Source organism: Chiloscyllium punctatum, chromosome 25 (assembly GCF_047496795.1).
Source record: "Chiloscyllium punctatum isolate Juve2018m chromosome 25, sChiPun1.3, whole genome shotgun sequence".
Taxonomy (NCBI): domain Eukaryota; kingdom Metazoa; phylum Chordata; class Chondrichthyes; order Orectolobiformes; family Hemiscylliidae; genus Chiloscyllium; species Chiloscyllium punctatum.
In genome coordinates, this window is record NC_092763.1 from 25795184 (window position 1) to 25816231 (window position 21048).

The 21048-nt window shown below is 43.4% G+C and overlaps 1 protein-coding gene across 2 annotated transcripts in view; it reads left to right on the top strand.

The window, feature by feature from the left end:
• Positions 1–21048, top strand: part of LOC140495766 (sodium- and chloride-dependent neutral and basic amino acid transporter B(0+)-like) — a 71041-nt gene that overhangs the window by 19494 nt on the left and 30499 nt on the right. The window contains exons 1-4 of one of the 2 annotated variants that reach the window (XM_072594857.1): positions 10365–10541; positions 11652–11805; positions 14842–14973; positions 19561–19728. In XM_072594857.1, the coding sequence (XP_072450958.1) occupies positions 10476–10541; positions 11652–11805; positions 14842–14973; positions 19561–19728 (520 nt within the window). In that variant the 5' untranslated portion in view covers positions 10365–10475. Of the gene's footprint in view, positions 1–10364; positions 10542–11651; positions 11806–14841; positions 14974–19560; positions 19729–21048 lie in introns of those variants that run through there. The other variant, XM_072594858.1, reaches the window with a different exon arrangement.

Here is a 21048-nt window from a genome sequence, read left to right on the forward strand (position 1 = left end):
CCCCACCCCCACCCTCCTCTAGCTTATCTCTCCACACTTCAGGCTCACTGCCTTTATTCCTGATGAAGGGCTTTTGCCCAAAACGTCGATTTCGAAGCTACTTGGATGCTGCCTGAATTGCTGTGCTCTTCCAGCACCACTAATCCAGAAGACTGCAGGCAATTTAGCATGGCCAATTCACCTGATCTGCACATCTTTGGACTGTGGGAGGAACTGGAGCACCCGAAGGAAACCCATGCAGATACGGGGAGAACGTGCAAACTCCACACAGTCAGTCGCCTGAGGTGGGAATTGAACCTGGGTCTCTGGCGCTGTGAGGCAGCAGTGCTAACCACTGTGCCACCGTGCCACCCATGGTGCTGGTGTTCTGTCCCGCTTTCTATTTATGTGTCTTGGTTTGTTGAGGTGGGTGGTACCATTTCTGGTTGTGTTTCTGTATGGGGGTTGTTAATTGTTAATGTTAATGGAGTTTCAGGTTGAGTGCCAGTCCTCCAGGGATTCACATGCATGTCTTTGTTTGGCTTGTCCCGGTTGTCCCGGTTGAATTAGTGTCCTTCTTTGCCTGTGTGTATGGGCACAAGTGATAGTTGATCATGTCTCTTGGTGGCTAGTTGGTGTTTGTGTATCCTGATGGCTAGTTTTCTTCAGGTTTGCCCAATGTAATGTTTGTGGCAGTCTTTACATGGTACTTTATATATAACATTGGTTCTGTTAGCTGTGGGTATGGGATCCTTTATACTCGTCAATAGTTGTCTTAGCATAGTTGTTGGTTTGTGGGCTACAATGACACCAAGGGGTGGGAGCAGTCTGATGTCCTTGATGTATGACAGGGTGACCAGTGTTTCTGGACATGTTGTGTCTTCCTGTTGTGGTCTGTTGTGCAGATGGACTATGTTTTCTGGGTAGCCATTGTTTTCGAATGCACCATGTAGGTGTTCTTCTTCGGCTTTGCACAGCTCTGGGGTGCTGCAGTATGTTACGGCTCGCTCGAACAATGTTCTGATGCAGCTCTGTTTGCAGATGTTGGGGTGGTTGCTGTTGTAGTTGAGTACTTGATCTGTTTGTTTGCCCTTCATGTATAAGCTGGTCTGGAGCTCACCATTGGCCTTGTGTTTGACCATTATGTCCGTTGTTGGGATTATGGCAACATGGCTGCAGGGTGACCAGGGATGGGAACTGAATGTCCCAGGGTATTTGGGACAGACAGGCAAAAAGGAAAAGGTGGTGGATTGGCATTGCTGGTTGAAGAGGAAATTAACACAATTTTGAGAAGGGCCATCAGCTCTGACAATGTGGAGTCTGTATGGGTAGACTTGAGAAATAGCAATGGGCAAAAAATATGAATGGGTGTCATAAATAGACTACCAAAGTGCAGTGGTGATGTTGGGAATGGCATTAAACAGGAAATTAGAGGTACATGTGATAAGGGAATGAGTGATTTTAATCTGCACATAGATTGGGCAAATCAAATTAGCCCCAATGCCAGAGAGGAGTAATTCCTGGAGTGTATATAGGATGGTTCTCTTGACCAATATGTGGAGGAACCAACTGCAGAGCAGGCCATATTGGACTGCGTCCTGTGTAATGAGAAGGGAATCAGGATCCACCTTTTCCTTTTTGCCAATCTCACTGTGTGAGACCCCTTGGATGAGTGGCCATAACATTATAGAATTTTTTATGAAGGTGGATAGGGAGGTAGTTGATTTGGAGACTTAGTGGCTGAATTTTAATAAAGGAAACTATGAAGATATGAGGTGTGAGTTGGCCTTGATTGATTGGGAGAGTTACTTAAAGGGGTGACGGTGGATAGGCAATGGGAAACATTCAAGGAATGCATGAGGGTACTGAAACAACTGCTTACTCCTGGCTGGCACAAAAGCAAAATGGGTAAGAGGGCCAATCAATGGCTTATAAAGGAAATTAAAGATGGTATCCAATCCAAGGAAGAAGCATACAATTTGCCCAAGAAAAATAATAGGGCTCTGGATTGGGAGCAGTTTAAACTTCAATAAAGAAGGACCAAGGAATTGATTAAGAAGGGGAAAATACAATACAAAAGTAAACTTGCAGGGAACCTAAAGACTGACACGAAGTGTTTTTGTAGATATCTGAAGAGAAAGAGATTGGTGAAGAGAAATGTAGGTCCCCTACAGACAGAAACAGGGGAATGTATAATCGAGGATGAAGAAATGGCTGAGCAAATGAATACATACTTTGGTTCTGACTTCACAAAAGACGACACAAATCAGATACCAGAAATGTTGGAGAATGCAAGATTTAGTGAGAGAGAAGAACAGAGGGAGATTTAATATTAGTAGAGAAATGATGCTGGGAAAATTAATGGGATTGAGGGTGAATAATTCCCCAAGGCTTGATAATCTACATCCCAGAGTATTTAAGGAAGTGGCTCTAGAAATAGTGGATGCACTCGTGGTCATCTTCCTGGATTCTACAGACTCTGGAGCAGTCCCTGCAGATTAGAGGGTAGCTAATGTCACTCCAATAGTCAAAAAGGGAGGGGGGGAGGTAGAGAGAAGCCAGGGAATTATAAACCAGTAAGCCTAGCACCAATAGTGGGGAAAATTCTTGAATTCATTACCAAGGACATTATAGTGGAGCATTTAGAAGGCATTAGCAGGATCAGACAGAGTCAAGCATGGACGTATGAAGGGGAAATCATGTTTAACAAATCTGTTGGAATTCTATGAATATGTAACTAGTAGAGTTGACAAGGGGGAGCCAGTCAATGTGGCATATTTGGACTTTCAGAAAGCGTTTGACGAAGTCCTGCTTAAGAGATTATTGTGCAAGATTAAAGTGCATGGGTTTGGGGGGAGTTGTATTGTAATGGATAGAAAACTGGTTGGCACCGAGGAAACAAAGATAGGAATATAGGAAGATAGGAACAAAGATAGGTCCTTATAAGATTGGCAGGCAGTAACAAATGGGGTGCCACAGGGATCAGTGCGGGGACCCCAGCTAGTCACAATATATATATTAATGATTTGGATGACTGAACAAAATGCAACATCTCAAACTTTGCAGATGATAGCAAGTCGGGTGGGAGGGTGGACTGTGACTGGGAAACAGATCCTTCAGCATGATCTAGACAGGTTGGGTGAGTGGGCTAATCAATGGCAGGTGCAGTATAATTTGGATAAATGTGAGGTTATTCACTTTGGAAGCAAAAGCAAGAAGGCAGATTACTACCTGAATGGCTATAAATTGGGAGAGGGGTGTGTGCAGTGGGACCAGTTGCTGAAGGTAAGCATGCAGGTACAGCAGGTGGTAAAGAAGGCAAATGTTATGTTGACCTTCATTGTGGGAGGCTTTGAGTCCAGGAGCAGGGATGTGTTGTGGTTATACAGGGCCTTGGTGAGGCCACACCGAGAATAGGGTGTGCAGTGTTAGTCTCCTTTTATGAGGAAGGATGCTCTTGCTCTCAAGGAGGTGTAGCAAAGGTTTACCAGGCTGATTCTGGGGATGGTGGGACTGACGTATGAGGAAAGATTGACGAGGTTGCTGGAGTTCTGATGATTGTGAGGGGAATCACATTGAGACTTATAAAATTCTAACAAGATGAGACAGGGTAAATGCAGGAGGATGTACCCAGTGGGTGCGTGTATCCAGAACCAGGGGTCAGTCTGAGGATTCAGAGAAGGACAGAGATGAGGCGATATTTCTTCATCCAAAGAGTGGTGAGCCTGTGGAATTCATTACTACAGGAAATAGCTGATGCCAGAGCATTCAAAAAGCGGCTAGACATAACTCGTGGGCAAGTGGGATCATAGGTTATGGGGAGAAAGCAAAATTAAGCTATTGAGTTGGACAATCAGCCATGATTGTGATAAATGGCTGAGCAGGCTCGAAGGGCTGAATGGCCTCCTCCTGTTTCTATCTTCTAATTGACAGTGGTTGCAGCCAAGCGTGAGTTGAGATGACAGTTTGTGGTGAAGTGGTGGTCGGCAGTGGAGCAGCTGGCGAGCCTGGATGGGACTTTGCCCAGAATGGCCCCTCAGGGAGAAAGTCCAATGTGGAGCAACTGTAGACTTAAGAAAGAACAAGCTATTTAGCTTCTAATTTTTTAATTTCTTTATTTTTCTACTTCTTACTAAAGAGAACTGCAGTGGTGAAGTTTTTTTATCATATTTCTTTGTCTTTCTATTTTTGTACCTGAGATTTTGTACTTGGGTAATTTTGTACCTAAGATGGCACTGGGAATAGTGCCATTGTACACTTTTCATTGTACTCTTGTATTTGTACACACATGACAATAGAACCTAAATCGACTCTAAAATCTCATAACGATATGCAGTACAGCTTTAAGAATCATGTTCATGATATCCTCACTACATCATAACATGCGACCTGAGGGTGTAAAGGTCTCAGAGTCCATCTTAACTGGGGCCACTTGAGGTATGGCACCCTGATCAAAATGTGCAACGGTTTGTAAGGGAATAGGTTAACATTACCTCAAGAGTATAATTATCTATCTTATTGTCTGTCTATCTGATCTATTTATCTGTCTGTCTATCTGATCTGTCTGTCTGTCTATCTGTCTGTCTACCTGTCTGTCTGTCTATCTATCTATCTATCTATCTATCTATCTATCTATCTATCTATCTATCTATCTATCTATCTATCTATCTATCTATATCAGGAGCTTTAATAAAGCTCTATTGAATGTTTCAATGCCTCATTGCTCATCTCTCATTTTAAGGTACGTATTGCTGCATCAGGTATAACTAGCCTACTTGAGGAAGAGCCCACATTACCATGGCAGATCAGTAGACGAAGCCACTCATGAGTAAAATATGGATGTGCTACATCAAGTGTTGACTCATTTAGCTAATTTTCTTCATTTAAGAAGTCAATGTCAGAATTGGATTCCATGTTTGTGAACAGAGTGCTTTAATGAATGACACCTTCTGTGTGATTTTGAACAATGCTTGACAGTGATCTTGGACACTTTTGTATCAGTTACAATAAAGGCTTGGATATTACCAGAGATTTTGTTTCAAACATGACTATTACCTTTCACAAAAACTTATCTCCTGTATTAAAGCAGTTTACCTCTGAATTTCATGTTTCATTCTTTATTTACTTTCATTCAATCATTCTGTCCTCAATCATCTTTGCCCCATGTTGATTGCTCCATGATGTAGCTCCGGGAATCACATGTTCATAGGATGTGCAAGGACACTTGGCATGATATTTTAAGTTCACAGAAGTTAAGATGTAACGTAACAATCTTTTCCTCATAGCTTCTTTGGGGCTGAATGTTGGCACAAAGGGTAGGTTATCACATTAATTTGCCTGCCTGGTAATGTACTCCTTTGGATTTAGTACTCAATGTTACTTGAGTGGGTGGTGAGTTCTTATGGGTTGCTAATCAGTTTATGACTGATCCCTGGTCGGTTTTACTTCACATCTACTTTCACACAAGCAGAGATGAAAATGTAAAATAACTTGTGAGAGAGAGTATTGCTGCTTCTGACTGTGAATGACATTGCTCCTATCTTCTCTCCAGGTTCAAAGTCAAAATTCTGAAGAGAACCCTTTTGAGTATCTCTTGGTAATAATGAGAGAGCACTGTGGACACAAATCTCTCCAGGGAAGATTCCCCTTGGTAAAAGGTATCAGCTATTCCAGTCCAATCATCAGGCAATGGTAGATGGTACCATATTTGAATGCATTATTGCACCCCTGAGTCTAATTCTTCATCCCATTGTGCTCAGAAAGAATACGTAGAGTCTGCTGATGTAGAGGCAACATTAATTTTATTTAAAAATACACCTTACTGTGGCTTTATCTTATCATGAGGTTAATATTGTGTGATATTGCATTCCTGATGAAGAGCTTATGCCTGAAATGTTGATTCCCCTGCTCCTCAGATGCTGCCTAACCTGTTGTGCTTTTCCAGCACGAGACTTTAATACTGCATCAGTGCCTATGTCTCATTAGCATATTGTATAATCTGAATAATTATTTTCAACCACACTGAGCTCTCCAGGAATGCGCATCAGCCAACATCATGACTCTGATGCTCCTTTATCCACTGCAGCTGGCAATCTCCACTCCTCTGCAAACCTCCATACCTTTTCCAATCTCCCTGCTGCTGACAATCTCCCTATTTCCAATTTACCAGTCTACCCATTGCTCCCAACCTACCTCCTTTTGTCAATTCTCACACTGCTACTAATCTATTCGCATTTACCAATCTATCCATTGGCACCAATCTACAGGCTTAGTTAGAGACCGGGATACTGCAGTTGCTGGAAACCAAAGTAGACAGGCAGGAGGCTGGAAGAGCACAGCAAGCTGGGCAGCATCAGGAAGTGGAGAACTTCTTCAAGAATGATGGTGGGGGTAGGGGGAGCTGCAGATAAAGGCAGGGGTGGGAAAGGACCATGGGTGGAGAGAGGGGTGGGGTGGTGACATAGTGATAGGTGAATACAAGTGGTGAGTATGACTTACTTGGTCAATGGGAGGAACGAATCCGGTTGGTAGTTGGAGGGAAGAGTCAGTTGGAGGGATGGAAGAGAAGGGACAGGCCTGGAAAAGGAGCTGGGGGATGGGAGGGAAAGTTAATTGAAATTGGAGAACTCAATGTTGAGTTGTCCGGGATGTAGGCAGCCCAGGCAGAAGTTGAGGATTTGTTCCTCCAGTTTACGGTTTGGTTCATTGTGGCAATAGAGGAGGCCAAGGATGGATATGTCTTGCACCCTAGAAAAAAGAACACAGGCATGGACTATTTTATAAATGGTAAGAAAATTCATAAAACAAAAGTACAAAGGGATCTGGAAGTGCTAGTACAGGATTTTCTAAAGTTGACTTGCAGGTTGAGTCTGTAGTTAAGAAAGCAAATGTAACGTTGTCATTTATTTCAAGAGGGTTGGAATTTAAAAGCAGTGATATGCTACTGAGACTTTATAAATGTCTACTTATACCTCATTTAGAATACTGTGCCCAGTTTTGGGCCGCACACCTCAGGAAGGACATACTGGCACTGGAGCGTGTTGAGCGAAGATTCACATGGATAATCCCTGGAATGGTAGGCCTAACATATGATGAACAGCTAAGGATCCTAGGATTGTATTCGTTAGAGGTCAGAAGGTTGAGGGGAGATCTAATAGAAACTTACAAGATAATGCATGGCTGGGAAATTATTTCCGTCAGGCGGGGATACCAGGACTCATGGACACAGCCTTAGAATTAGAGGAGGTCAATATAAAACAGAAATGAGGAGACATTCCTTCAGCCAGAGAGTGGTGGGCCTGTGGAATTCACTGCCACAGAGCACAATGCAGGCCGGGATATTAAATGTCTTCAAGGCAGAGATTGATAAATTCTGAATCTCGCAAGGAATTAAGGGATACGGGGAGAGTACAGAACAGTGGAGTGGTGAATAGAGGAGGTGCTTATCCTGGCCAACCCATCGTTCCCCCCAATTGCTCCTGCCCCATCAAACTCATTTCTTCCTGCCTCGACTCCATTCTCTCCCCGTTAGTCCAGGCATTTTCCACCTACATTCGAGACACAAACCACTCCCTGCATCTCTTCAGTAATTTTCAGTTCCCTGGCCCCCAATGTTTCATCTTCACAATGGATGTGCAGTCCTTTTCCATATCATTCCCCACAATGTCGGCCTGCAAGCCCGCAGTTTCTTCCTCTCCAACAGGCCATTCCGGTTCCCTTCCGCTAACACCTTCCGTCTTGCCGAATTTGACGTCACCTTCAATAACTTTGCCTTTAACTCTTCCCATTTCTTCCAAATCCAGGGGCACTTGCATGGGCCCTCTCTATGCCTGCTTTTTTGTGGGCTACATCGAACAGTCCCTCTTCAGTATCTATACAGGCACTGTGCCCCAACTCTTCCATCGTTACAATGATGACTGAATCCGTGCCACATCCTGCACCCCAGACTGAACTGGAGCAGTTCATCAATTTTGCCAACAACTTCCACCCTGCCCTTAAATTCACTTAATCTATCTCAAACACCTCCCTCCCGTTTCTTGACCTCTCCATTTCCATTTCCTGTGACAGTTTATGGACTGACATTTACTAAAGATCCACAGACTTCCTGACCACTTGGACTACACCACCTCCCAAACTGTATCCTGTAAAAACTTAATCCCGTTTTCCCAATTCCTCCGTCTTTGTCATATTTGCTCGGATGAGGTGACATTTCACTCCCAAGCATTCACCCATTTAAACAATATGCTTTACCCCCTCTGTCATCCACCCAGCCCTCCACCACACCTCCTCTATTCCCTGCTCCACTGCTGTAACCTTCCCCCCCCTCCAAACATAGTAAAGACAGGGGCCCCCTTGTCCTCACTTTCTACTCCACAAGTTTACACATCCAATATATCATCCTTAAGCACTTCCCCCAACTCCAACTAGACCCCACCACCCAGAACATCTTCCTCTCCCTACCCCTCTCTGCTTTCCACAAGGACCATTCCCTTTGCCACTCCTTGATTCATGCCACCCTCCCCACCAACTCCCCCAAACTCCCCAGTATTTTCCCATGCAACCGTAAAAAATGCAAATTTAGCTGGCACACCACCGCCCTCACCTCTGTCCAGGGCCCCAAATAGTCCTTCCAGGTGAGACAGAGGTTCACCTGCCTCTCTTCCAACCTAGCTTACTGCATCAGTGCCCCTGATGTGGTCTTTTCTACATGGGTGAAACCAAATGTAAGCTGAGGGCACATTTCGCTGAGCATCTCAGCCCCACCCATAAGGGCCAGCCTGATGTCCCAGTCACCACCCATTTCAATTCCCCTTCCCATTCCCTTACTGACATCTCCATTACTCGGTGTCCTTCATTGCCACAGTGATTTAGACCACAAGCTGTCGGCCTGGATAATCTACAGCCTGGAGGACTCAACGTTGAGTTCTCCAATTTCAAATAACCTTCCCACCCATCCCCTAACCCCCTTTCCAGGCACCCACCCCTTCCATCTCTTGAACCGATTCTTCCCTTCCACTACCAACCAGATTCATTCCTCCTATTGACCAACCAAGTCATACTCACCACTTTTAATCATCCATCACTATCTCACCACTCTGCCCCTCTCCCCACACATCACTCTTTCTTCACCCCCCAACACTTTATCTGCAGCTCCCGCTGCCCTCACCCTCACTCCTGAAAAAGGGTTACACCCGAAACATTGACTTCTCCACCTCCTGATGCTGCCTGGCTTGCTGTGTTCTTCCACCCACTTCTCCACATCACTGGTGCAGAGGGTCTCAGTGCACTCACTTTTTCCAGGCTGCTATGTCAGACCAACAGCTTGAGACTATTCTACCATATAGGGTGGCCTGGTAGCTCAGTGGCTAGCCCTGTTGTTGCCTCACAACACCAGGGACCTAGGTTTGATTCCAGCCTCGGACAGACTGTCTGTGTGGAGTTTGCACATTCTCCCTGTGTTTCCTCCAACAGTTCAAAGGTGCGCAGATTAGGTGGATTTTCCATGCTAAATTGCCCATCGTGTCCAGGTATGTACAGTCTAAGTGGGTTAGCCATGGGAAATGCAGGGTTACAGGGATAGGGTAGGATTGGGACTGGATGGGATGCTCTTCAGAGGATTGGTGTGTACTCAATAGGCCAACTGACCTGCTTCCACACTGTGGGGATTCTATGATTCTATTATGGTAAGTAGGAATCCATGCTCAAGGTCCCACTCAAATCTCTAGGGAACAGGTTTAATTGGCTTTCCTCTTCACTTGTGGAGTATCCTGATTTTGCTGCTCACCTGCCTGTGGGACTGATGGAATTAGTCCTTTGGGAGATGAAGTAAAAAGATTATCAGGGTACAGAGTTGGCATGTAGTGGCCAGGAATTGGTGGTAAATCTCCAGGACTCTTGTACAACCCCAAAAAGAGGTGAGACGGATATTAAATAACGGTTCCTCTAACTGTAACTCAATATTCTGCTGGATGTTTCATCAAATGGCTTGCTCCAGACCGATGTTTTGGGCTGACAACAACTAAAGCTTGGGGCAAATCATTTGATGAAACATCCAGTAGTATATTTAGCTACAGTTGACAATCTCATGATCCAATGTCATTTTGTTGAACATACTGTACTTTTCCAGGCTGTGCAATGCAACATTTGTAATCATTCCTCTTGCTGGTATTATTACAATGCTGTCAAACCTGTTATTGTCGTAAAACTGAAATTTAATAGTATTTAAAGGTAATGTAATCATGCAAAAGAAATATTCAGTATGAAATTTGAATAATTAAGAGCAGACCTAATCTAGGAATTTGAAAGTCACCAGTCATTTATTCAACAGATAAGGGACTGCCTTCAGATTATATAGTCATTATTACCTGGTGTGTGGAGCTGAATAATCTCTAAAGTGATTCCTGGAACAATATGAAGTTTCAAGCCTCTTTGACACAAGTATTAATATTCAACCCCTGAGGAAGTGCAAGAGTTAATCATAGATTTCCAAAATAGACATGAGTGGCTTCACCATTTCTGGGTTGCCGCAGAATGAACATCAAACATATTCTTTAATGGATTTGGTGAGTATTTTTAACAAAACATGATAGATACTTAATGTAGAATCCTGAGAAGTGCTGATGATTTGGGAGTGTTGGTTATTGTGAATTGCAGAGCCTCTCCCACTCTCTGTGGGATTCAGGATGTTTCAAATTGTCAAGGGAGTGCTGCTAAATGGAACAGATGACTTGGACTTTACAGGGTCTTTGACAGGATCGCTGCCAAACCAATTTGAATGTGAGTGTGACTTCGGGAGTGAGCACAAACACAGATTAAAGTAGAAATATTCAAATTGCAGTTGGCTATTCTCTGATCCACCAGAGCCTGGACTTCAGCACCCAACCTCCCCTATCATAGACAGTAAACAACATACCCGATTAAGGACTTATGCCCAAAACATTGACTCTCCTGCTCCTCGGATGCTGTCTGACCTGCTGTGCTTTTCCAGTGCCTGACTTTTCAACCCTTACGTCCAGCGTCTGTAGTCCTCACTTTCTCCTGAACCATTAGTCAATCTGCCAAAAACAATCCCATTTCTGTTCTCACGTCACTGCTAGAACTGTTATAAAAACATAAGTCTTGTTCAAAGAGGGTTACTCGAGATTTGAACAATGATTTGATTACTAATAACTGTTAATGACCTCGAGAATATAATTTTATCTTTGTGAAATCTTGTAAAACATCATGATTGCTGTATTTTTTAAAAGCAGACTTCTTAAATAATAACTTCTGTTCATGTTATGTTGGCTTTTACATAATCCTCTCTCTATGTTTTAATGTTTACTTTCTCTCTAATTTTATTTTTTGAAAATGGCTTTATTATTATCGCTTTTCATCCTTCTTAGCTGTCGGTAAATATTCTCTAATCTGATCGGTTGCACAGGCAACTTGGTATGGTACAGCTGTTGAATAATAGCAATTTCCACTGAAGTCTCCAACCAGTATTTGCATGTTTGAACGTCTCCACTACTGACATAGTTAGATCATTCTTCACTGCTCCTTTCACGGTCGGGGATAGGTGCTTATTATGATGCTGACCTCCGAAGTGGGTGTTCCTTTAATTAGTAAAAATCATACTTTTTACTTGAGCTCTAGTCTAACTTCTTCACTGCTACTTTCTCTCCTTCCCTCAGGCTGCCACTGGTGAATATGTGAGCGAAAGTGATAAGAACGTGAAAAGGGGTAATTGGTCCTCGAAGACTGACTACTTGCTCTCAGTGATCGGCTGTGCTGTTGGTCTGGGCAATATCTGGAGGTTCCCATACCTGGCTTACAAAAATGGAGGAGGTACTGCATACCAATCCAAAATACAGCAGAGAGAAAGCAAAAGTAGAAAATGATTTTGAAAGCAAACTAAATTAACTGAAAACTGAACCAGTTTATTGTAAAATACAGAGTTAGACAATGCTGCTATAAAAAATGATGCTCAAGTTCAGTCTCAGCCTTAAAATATTAACATACTGTTTTTGGGAAGAATCCACGTTTTATAGCTCTGATAAGAGCAGGATGCAAGAAATAGATCATATTTAAAATGGACGTGAACAAATTGTGAGAGGTTTGTCGAATTGATGATTTATTAACTTTAGATAACATTGAAATGTTATTGTCGAACATATGTGAATTGTACACATCAACCACACATTGCATGATTTTTTTTTAAAGAGAAGGGTCACACGTTGATCTGCTGGAGGATGAATTTTAGAAAATGGCAGCTTTCTTGATTTATTGAACTTTCAGAATTAGAGCCGAACTTTAAACTGTTCACAAACACAAATGATGAATCACATCACAAGATCTTACAGTCTTCAGGGCTATTGAAAGAAATCAATTTTGAGAGTATTGGACAAGAACTTTGAAACGTTAATTGCAGACAGATGTAAAAAGATGGATGGAAAACAGGAAGTCTTCAAAAGTGAGATAACAAGACTCCAGAGACAGTATATTCCTGTTAGGCGGAAGGGAAAGGCTGCGAGGTATAGGGGATGCTGGATGACTAGCGAAATTGAGGTTTTGGTCAAGAACCAAAAGGAAGCATATGTCATGTATAGATTGCAGGGATTGAGTAAGTCCTTAGAGTATAAAGGCAGTAGGAATATACTTAAAAGGGAATTCAGGAGGCAGTAGGAATATACTTAAAAGGGAATTCAGGAGGGCATACATGGGACATGAGATACCTTTGGCAAAAAGAAATAAGGAGAATCCAAACAGATTCTATAAATATGTTAAGGACAAAAGGTTAACTAGGGAGAGAATAGGATGCCTTAAATATCAGCTAAGCCATCTATGTGTGGAACCGCAGGAGATGGGGGAAGTATTAAATTATATTTTGCATTAGTGTTTACTGTGAAGAAGGATATGGATGATAGAGAATGTGGAGAAATAAATAGCCACGTCTTGAAAAATGCCCATAATTCAGAGGAGAAGGTACTGGACATCTTAAAACGCATCAAAACGGTTAAATCCCCAGGATCTGATCAGGTGTACCCTAGAACTCTGTGGGAAGCTAGTGAAGTGATTGCTGAGCCCCTTGCTAAGATATTTGGATCATCGATAGTCACGGGTGAGGTGCTGGAAGACAGGAGGTTGGCTAATGTGGTGCTACTATTTAAGAAATCTGGTAAGGAAAAGCCAGCCAACTATAGACCGGTGAGCCTGACATCAGTGGTGGGGAAGTTGTTGGAGGGAATCCCGAGTGACAGGTTTGCATATAGATTTGGAAAGGCAAGGACTGATTAGGGATAGTCAACATGGCTTTGTGCATGGGAAATTGTGTCTCACTGATTTGACTGAGTTTTTTGAAGAAGTAGTGAAGAGAATTGATGAGGGTAGAGCTGTGGATGTGATCTATATGGACTTCAGTAAGGCATTCGACAAGGTTCCTCATGGGAGACTGATTAGCAAGGTTAGATTGCATGGAATACAGGGAGAACTAGCCATTTGGATACAGAACTGACTCAAAGATAGAAGACAGAGGGTGGTGATGGAGGATTGTTTTTCAGACTGGACTAGCAGTGTGCCACAAGGATTGGTGCTGGGTCCACTACCCCAATGTGAACATACGAGGTATGTTTAGTATGCTTGCAGATGACACCAAAATTGGAGGTGTATTGGACAATGACAGAGTACAATGGAATCTGGATCAGATGGCCAATGGGTTAGGGAGTGGTGAATGGAGTTTAATTTAGGTAAATGTGAGGTACTGCATTTTGGAAAGACAAATCAGGACAGGACTTACACACTTAATGGTAAGGTCCTGGGAAGTTGCTGAACAAAGAGACCCTGGCGTATAGGTTCATAGTTCCTTGAAAGTCAAGTCACAGGTATATGGGATAGTGAAGAAGGTGTTTATATTCTTTCCTTTATTGGTCACTGTATTGAGTATAGGAGTTTGGAGACCATGTTGCAGCTGTACAGGACATTGGTTACACCCACTTTTGGAATATAGTGTGCACTTCTGGTCTCCCTGCTATAGGAAGGATGTTGTGAAACTTGGAAGGGTTAAAAAAAGATTTATGAGGATGTTGAGCTGTAAGGAGATGCTGAATAGGCTGGGCCTATTTTTTCTGGAGCATTGGAGGCTGAGGGGTTTATAAAATCATGAGGTGGATGAGGTCATTTGACAAGTTTTATTTAACCTCAGGATGGGGGAGTCCGAAATTAGAAGGCATAGGTTTATGGGGAGAGGGAAAAGACTTAGTAGAGACCTAAGTGTGAACTTTTTCACACAGAGGGCGATACATATATGGAATGAGCTGCCAGAGGAAGTGGTGGAGGCTGCTACAATTACAACATTTAAAAGGCAGTATCGGTATATAAATAGGAGTTTTTTTAGATAACTTACAGTATGGAAACAGGCTCTTCGGCCCAACAAGTCCACACTGACCTTCTGAGGAGCCACCCACCCAGACCCATTCCCCTACACCTAACACTACAGGCAATTTAGCATGGCCAATTTACCTAACCTGCACATCTTTTGGACTGTGGGAGGAAACCAGAGCTCCTGGAAGAAACCCACGCAGACACAGGGAGAATGTGCAAACTCCACGCAGACAGTCACCCAAGGTGGGAATTGAACCCAGGTCTCTGGCGCTGTGAGGCAGCAGTGCTAACCAGTGTGCCACCGTGCCACCCAAATATCGGCAAACGGGACTAGATTAACTTAGGATATCTGGTTGGTATGGACAAGTTGAACTAAAGGATCTGTTTCCGTGCCGTATATATCTATGAGGAAGGGCTGAAGATAGTTAGTTAATTTTCCATATTGGAGAGAAAAGAATGACTCAATTTTAAATCTCATTGAAATTTTTTTCCTCTGTTTTCCAGGTGCATTCCTTATTCCTTACACTCTCATGCTGGCACTCGTTGGGATACCAATGTTTTTCTTGGAATCTTCCTTTGGACAGTTTGCCAGCCTTGGGCCTATTGCTGCCTGGAAAGCTGTGCCCATGGCACAAGGTTAGTGGCAGTGCTGACCTCTAAGACCCTGGAAGCTACTGACCTCTGAATTGTCTGCAGCTCCTGGCAGTGCAGGTCTTCGGGATTGATCCTTGTGATTCACTGAGATTTAGGTGGCTGATTGGAGCTTGATCCAGTGTACTTTCTCACGAGCAGGCACAGAGAGTGAGTCGCTCTTGGAGATGCCACAGTTTTTGAAGTACAAATCCCTACCTTTGTGGAATTATTTCAGTTACTAATGAGTGACTTGGCTTGGGTTTAAATCCCACCTGCTAATAGAGGTGTGCCATAACCGGTCTGAGCAAGCTAATTTAAATATCTAGAGCAAAAGAAAATGATTATCACTTTTCCTCATCAATTAATAATTTATATTTGTTACATTTTCACATGTGACATCTGAACTCCAATGAGCTCCAGAGTTTATGTTAATTATTTGGAGGCTTAACTGTTTATAATAAGTTGTGTATCATTAAAATGCATCGTGTGTTAATCTCTGGAATTACTTCAGAGCATATGGATGCACAGACAAGACTGCATTCTTGGAACAAAGGATGTTGCTGTTGGTGTTTGATCACCAATAATCGCGATCATACTTTTAACCTGTAATGATGCTCAATCTTTGAAACAGCAATTGCTCCAGTCTATTGCACCGTGATCATCACTAAATATTGTGTTTGCTCCATATCCCCTGCTCCCTGTAACTGATATTAAAAAAAATCTCCTAATCTTAGTCTTGAATACTAACAGCCACAGTCTCGGGAAAGCAAACTCATTATCAATATATTTTGTGAGTGATCACTTCCTCATTTCACTCAGGATTGAATGAGCTTCAGTATTATGTCTTCTTGTTATGAATTCCAGAAAATAGACAAAACACATTGTCCATGGTGAATTATGTAATTATTTGAAACTCCGTGACTAGATCATTTATCATGTTTCTGAACTCAGGGAAATAAAGCCAACATTATACAATTAAGCTCATATTTCAATCTTTTATACTTTTGGCATATCTTCCTAGACTGGCATGCCCTCCCTGGGCTACAGTATCCAATCTGAATGTGCCAGTCTATATGCAGTCTAACCAAAGATAATTGAAATATAATTCCAACCTATATTATGGTAGTTCCTTTTAGCAAAAACTGTTGGACATTCTGGTTACATTTAGTGATTTGGTTTCATGGCCACCCGAAACTCATTCCTGTCATAATTCCTGGACCAAAACCTTCAATGAAGTGGCAAGACAAGTTTCTCACTATGCAAAGGTGAGCCACTGGTTGACAAGGATTAAAGCTTGTTAAACATCTCAGTAATGCAACTTCTGGTTCACAGACATTCAGATTTCTGACTTATCAAATGCACCAAACAAGTTACACCTTGAGAAAAAGTGCCAGATTCAGTTCGCTATCAGTCTCCCTGTTTATCAGCACCCCGCATCATTTCAGATCATTACATACAGGCACCAGTGATGCACAGCCCTCATCCCCAGTTTGGTCTTTTGATATTTGTCAGCTGCTCATCACCATTATAAACTAGTGATGGCCATTTGGGAACTGCACACTTGTAATGCAGGGTGCAGTGGCCAACATGTATAGGATGCTTCGAGGACACTTTACATATAGGGACAAAGACTGCTCACTGATTAGACCAGGGTGTATCTCAGGACTGCTCACTTGCTCCCTTAATGCTCTTTCACTTAGCACCTATCTGCATGCTGTCAGCATCTATGCCTTGCATTGCCTGGCCATGTTGTGCCTGTTAACATGTTTGGTACATCGGCCAGAACTTCAGTACTGCGGTGTCAAAGTGCTCTTTTGCACAGTCATGCAGTCAAGCTGTTTGTTAATAGGGATCTGTCTGGGGAATGGTGATGTCTTGATGTACAGCACACTGAGATATCAATCTAACACCTACAGCATGTGCCAGTTGCCTGTGTGGCAAAACTGGACATTATTTAATCACAATGGCCATAGGGGCTGGTCCTTAGTCCAGCTAAAGAGGAGAGGGGAGTTCCATTGTCTGTCAGGGGGCCCCTACATCTTCAGTCACAGTCACAGTAGAAAATGAGTCGAGGAGTTTGGATGCTGTCAGTTCTCCATCTCGTTGACTGGTGTTTAGGGCATCTATCCAACTCTAGTCTGGGGAGTGACCAGCAGTTTGTCCTGAAGGCCCCCCAAGCAATTGGAGGGGAATCATGTACCATCAGCTGGGGAACTGTGCAGACAGCAGTTAGGCATCTGGGCACTCATGTCTTGGGGCTGCTTGTGGATGCTTAATGGATGTCTGGGGCAATTGCAGTCCTGCGGGTCTGTCCATTCATCGTCAAGAAAGGAGCAAATGGGGGAGTGGGCCTGAACGGACAGCGGGACTACCCTAGCCATAGAGTTATATAGTCATACAGCACAGAAACAGACTCTTCAGCCCAACAGGAGTTGGGGTGGTCAAAGCTGGAAAGAGAAAAAAATCATTTATGGAGGTGGGAGCAAGGACTGTGATGGGGAAAATCTCAAGGCTTAACGGGGCGGGTGTTGTTGGCATAACAGCATTAGAACAATGGTAGGTTACAGTAGGAGGGACGAGGTTATTGGCAGTGCATCCCCATGGGGAGTGTTGAGGAGCAGGGCCGGCATCACTCAGGTGTGATGTGGGGTCTCGGTGGCGGGGGCAATGAGGACAGGTTAGATTTAGATTTAGATTACATTACAGCGTGGAAACAGGCCCTTCGGCCCAACAAGTCCACACCGACCCACCGAAGCACAACCTACCCATGCCCCTACATTTACCCCTTACCTAACACTATGGGCAATTTAGCATGGCCAATTCATCTGACCTGCACATCTTTGGACTGTGGGAGGAAACCGGAGCAAACCCACGCAGACACGGGGAGAACGTGCAAACTCCACACAGTCAGTCGCCTGAGGCAGGAATTGAACCCAGGTCTCAGGCGCTGTGAGGCAGCAGTGCTAACCACTGTGCCACCGTGCCGCCCTAAAGTTAGAGGTGAAGTTCTGGTCCTGTGACTTTTCTAGTCAACGGCAATTCTCAGAATGTCAGTGATGGTCACTGTACAGCACTTGGGTTATGATGATCGTAATAACATGTCACCGTACAGAACTTATTGCATGCAGTCACAGTAATTCACTGTCTGAAGCTTTGAAAATGGAACTGAACATTATGTCAGAGGGAAAACCATTGATGAAGGAGCTGAAGAGAGTTGGATCTTGGAAACAGTGGGGTAGAACTCCAGAAACCACATCCTCCACTAACTAGGATTGCCCTCTTTTGTGCTTGGTTTGGTACCAAGCTGTAATTTGCCCTAAATTCAAATTAAGTAGAGCTCCTTGTTGTCACATTTGGTCAAATGCTGGCATGTGGAGTGAACTGAATTGGCTCAAGATGAGCAATTGCAATATTGGAGACTTCTTATTCTGTCTTATCCATGCAATAAGATCTGTACGGTGACATGTTATTACTAACAGCATAACCCATGTGCTGTACAGTGACCGTCAGTAATTGTTTCATATCAAGCTTTCTCAATCTGCTGGATTGTGACTTCTCCTCACATTTGTAGGTTTTTTTGTAATCTGTCACCTCGATCCTGTCTCCTCACTCATTCATTGACCATGTTTGTCACGCTGCACAAATGGAATTCTTGACCAGTGGTGACTGGTTTTGTAACCTACCTAAAAATTCTTTCAAAATATCCCAACTTTTTGATTACGAGTTTATTGTGGCCAATTTAGCTCGCATCCATTTAAAGTTCTTGTATGCATTTAACATCTTGGTTGTCTTCCTCTCAATCCGAACATCAAATGTAATTGTCTCTGTGTACATCCCCAGCTCCTTACATGTCAGGGTGTTAAAGTCAGCTTCTGACTCAGCAACTCTCACCCAGGATGATTCAGGCTTAATCTGATTGGAATCTCATGGTTTGCAAATACTCTATTTTGACAGCTCGCTCTCATTGTCTCAATAGTAGTGCAAATCATACCAATGTAGATACTTCAAAGCAACCTGTTCAAAGTGTTATAACACAGCTCTGGAGCAGGCTGGGATTTAAGTCAATGCCTCCTGGTACTGAGAGAAAGTGAGGACTGCAGATGCTGGAGATCAGAGTTGAAAATGTGTTGCTGGAAAAGCGCAGCAGGTCAGGCAACATCCAAGGAGCAGGAGAATCGACGTTTTGGGCATGAGCCCTTCTTCATGAGCCCTTCTCCTGGTACTGAGGCAGAGATAGTAACACTGAACTGTAACACCTGTAACATTACTAATGTAAATCTATACAGAGAGGTGTTGTGAACACTTCTAGAAGCAAATGGACTTAAACCCAGGCCTCATTGTCCAGAGGTAGGGATACTACCACTGTGCCATAAGACCCCTAAACATATCAATAAAAATGGTTGCTACCATGCAATTAGCTGCATTTTGTTTAAGGCAAGGGCTGCTTCTCATTCATGTTCCCTGGATGGTAACAAGCCACTCCATGCAGATAGGTACATTTGGTTTGTCTGACCAGTAGAGTCCATGTTGATTTTCTTTTTCAGATCACTAATTCCCAATCTAATCTCCCCTTCCTCCTTCTATTTTCAGGTGTGGGGATTGCTATGGTCCTTGTGGCCATGATTGGCGACATTTCTTACTGCTGCATCATTGGCTTCAGCCTGTATTACCTGTTTGCTTCCTTCCAATCACCCCTGCCGTGGGCAGACTGCTTCAGTTGGTGGGGAGCAGATGAAACATGCAGCAGGACCCCCAAAGGTACAGTCTTCACTTTTATTGGGGATACTGTGGACAATGACTGGTCATTCTGCCAATGTGAATGAGGGAGAGACATTGACAAAGGTCCCAGCCTTTCAATGGGAAGATTCTTGATCAGCCATAATGACAGGAGTTGCATGTGGGAACTGTGCAAACTAAAATTTGTTTAATGTAACTAACTTCAAAGGAATTGCTGAGGAAGTTGAAATTTCTGAATTTTAATTACCCAGCATCCAGAAATATCTCCAACTCTTGAGTTACATTCAGAGCTTTGGAGAATTCTGACTTACCCATTTGAATAGTGAGCCAAGAAATGTTAGAGGACAAAAATTTGCTCTTACTCCTGGGTACCAACAAACTTGACTCAGCACTCATACTCACTTCTGCAACTACACCACCAATCCATCATAAACAACAAAACATCCCACATGCTCCTGCTGCTGGCCTGACCGCTCTCAATGGCCCAAAGATTCATGATTTGGAGCAATATATAATTTCAGTTACATCACACTGTAAACGTTTGCTATAAATTCTGTGTCTTACGATCTTATACTCTACAATCACAGGAGCAGTAGTGTCTCCAAATAAACCTGGTGTTTTGTGATTTTTAACCACAGATTCAAACTACCCTAGCCACACATGATTCACCCTAAGTTCACTCTGTTCCTCAACCTCCAACTCCACACTTGGACCCACCATTTTTCACTTCACCTTGATTAATCTCTTCCTGAGGACATGACACAACATCCTGCCCAGCCACAATCTCGCTCCAGTAATCTCTTCTCTCCTAACCCAACCTAATCCAATTTGCCACCCCCAAATCCCAAGACCTCTCCACAACTATACACACACATCAAAGCCTCCAAACTCACATCCAATCTGTCAGCCTGCAGCCTCCCCTACTGCTTCATTCATTTACCTGCCATTTCACTTGGCTGCTGAATAGCCTACCTGGCACTTATATCAACAACCCAGCTGGCAACTGTACCCACTTAGCCACCAGACACACTTATCCCTTGACCCACCTAGTATTCTAGTTCTCCATACACTGCCAATGTACAATTCCATCCACACAGCATCCTAGAAAGTCACCACCTGGCAACCTACTCCCTCGCCCTCCTGGCATGGTGTCCCTTCACCCAGCTGCCGTCCTCTTCCATTACTTGCCTGACTCTCTACCCAAATAAAGAGGGGAAGTGCTGGATAAACTCAGCAGGTCTGACAGCATCTCGAGAAAAAGAAACAGTGTTAGCATGGCCATTTAAGAATCGATCACATTACTGTGGTCTGCAGTCAGATCTAGGCCAGAGCAGGTAAAGA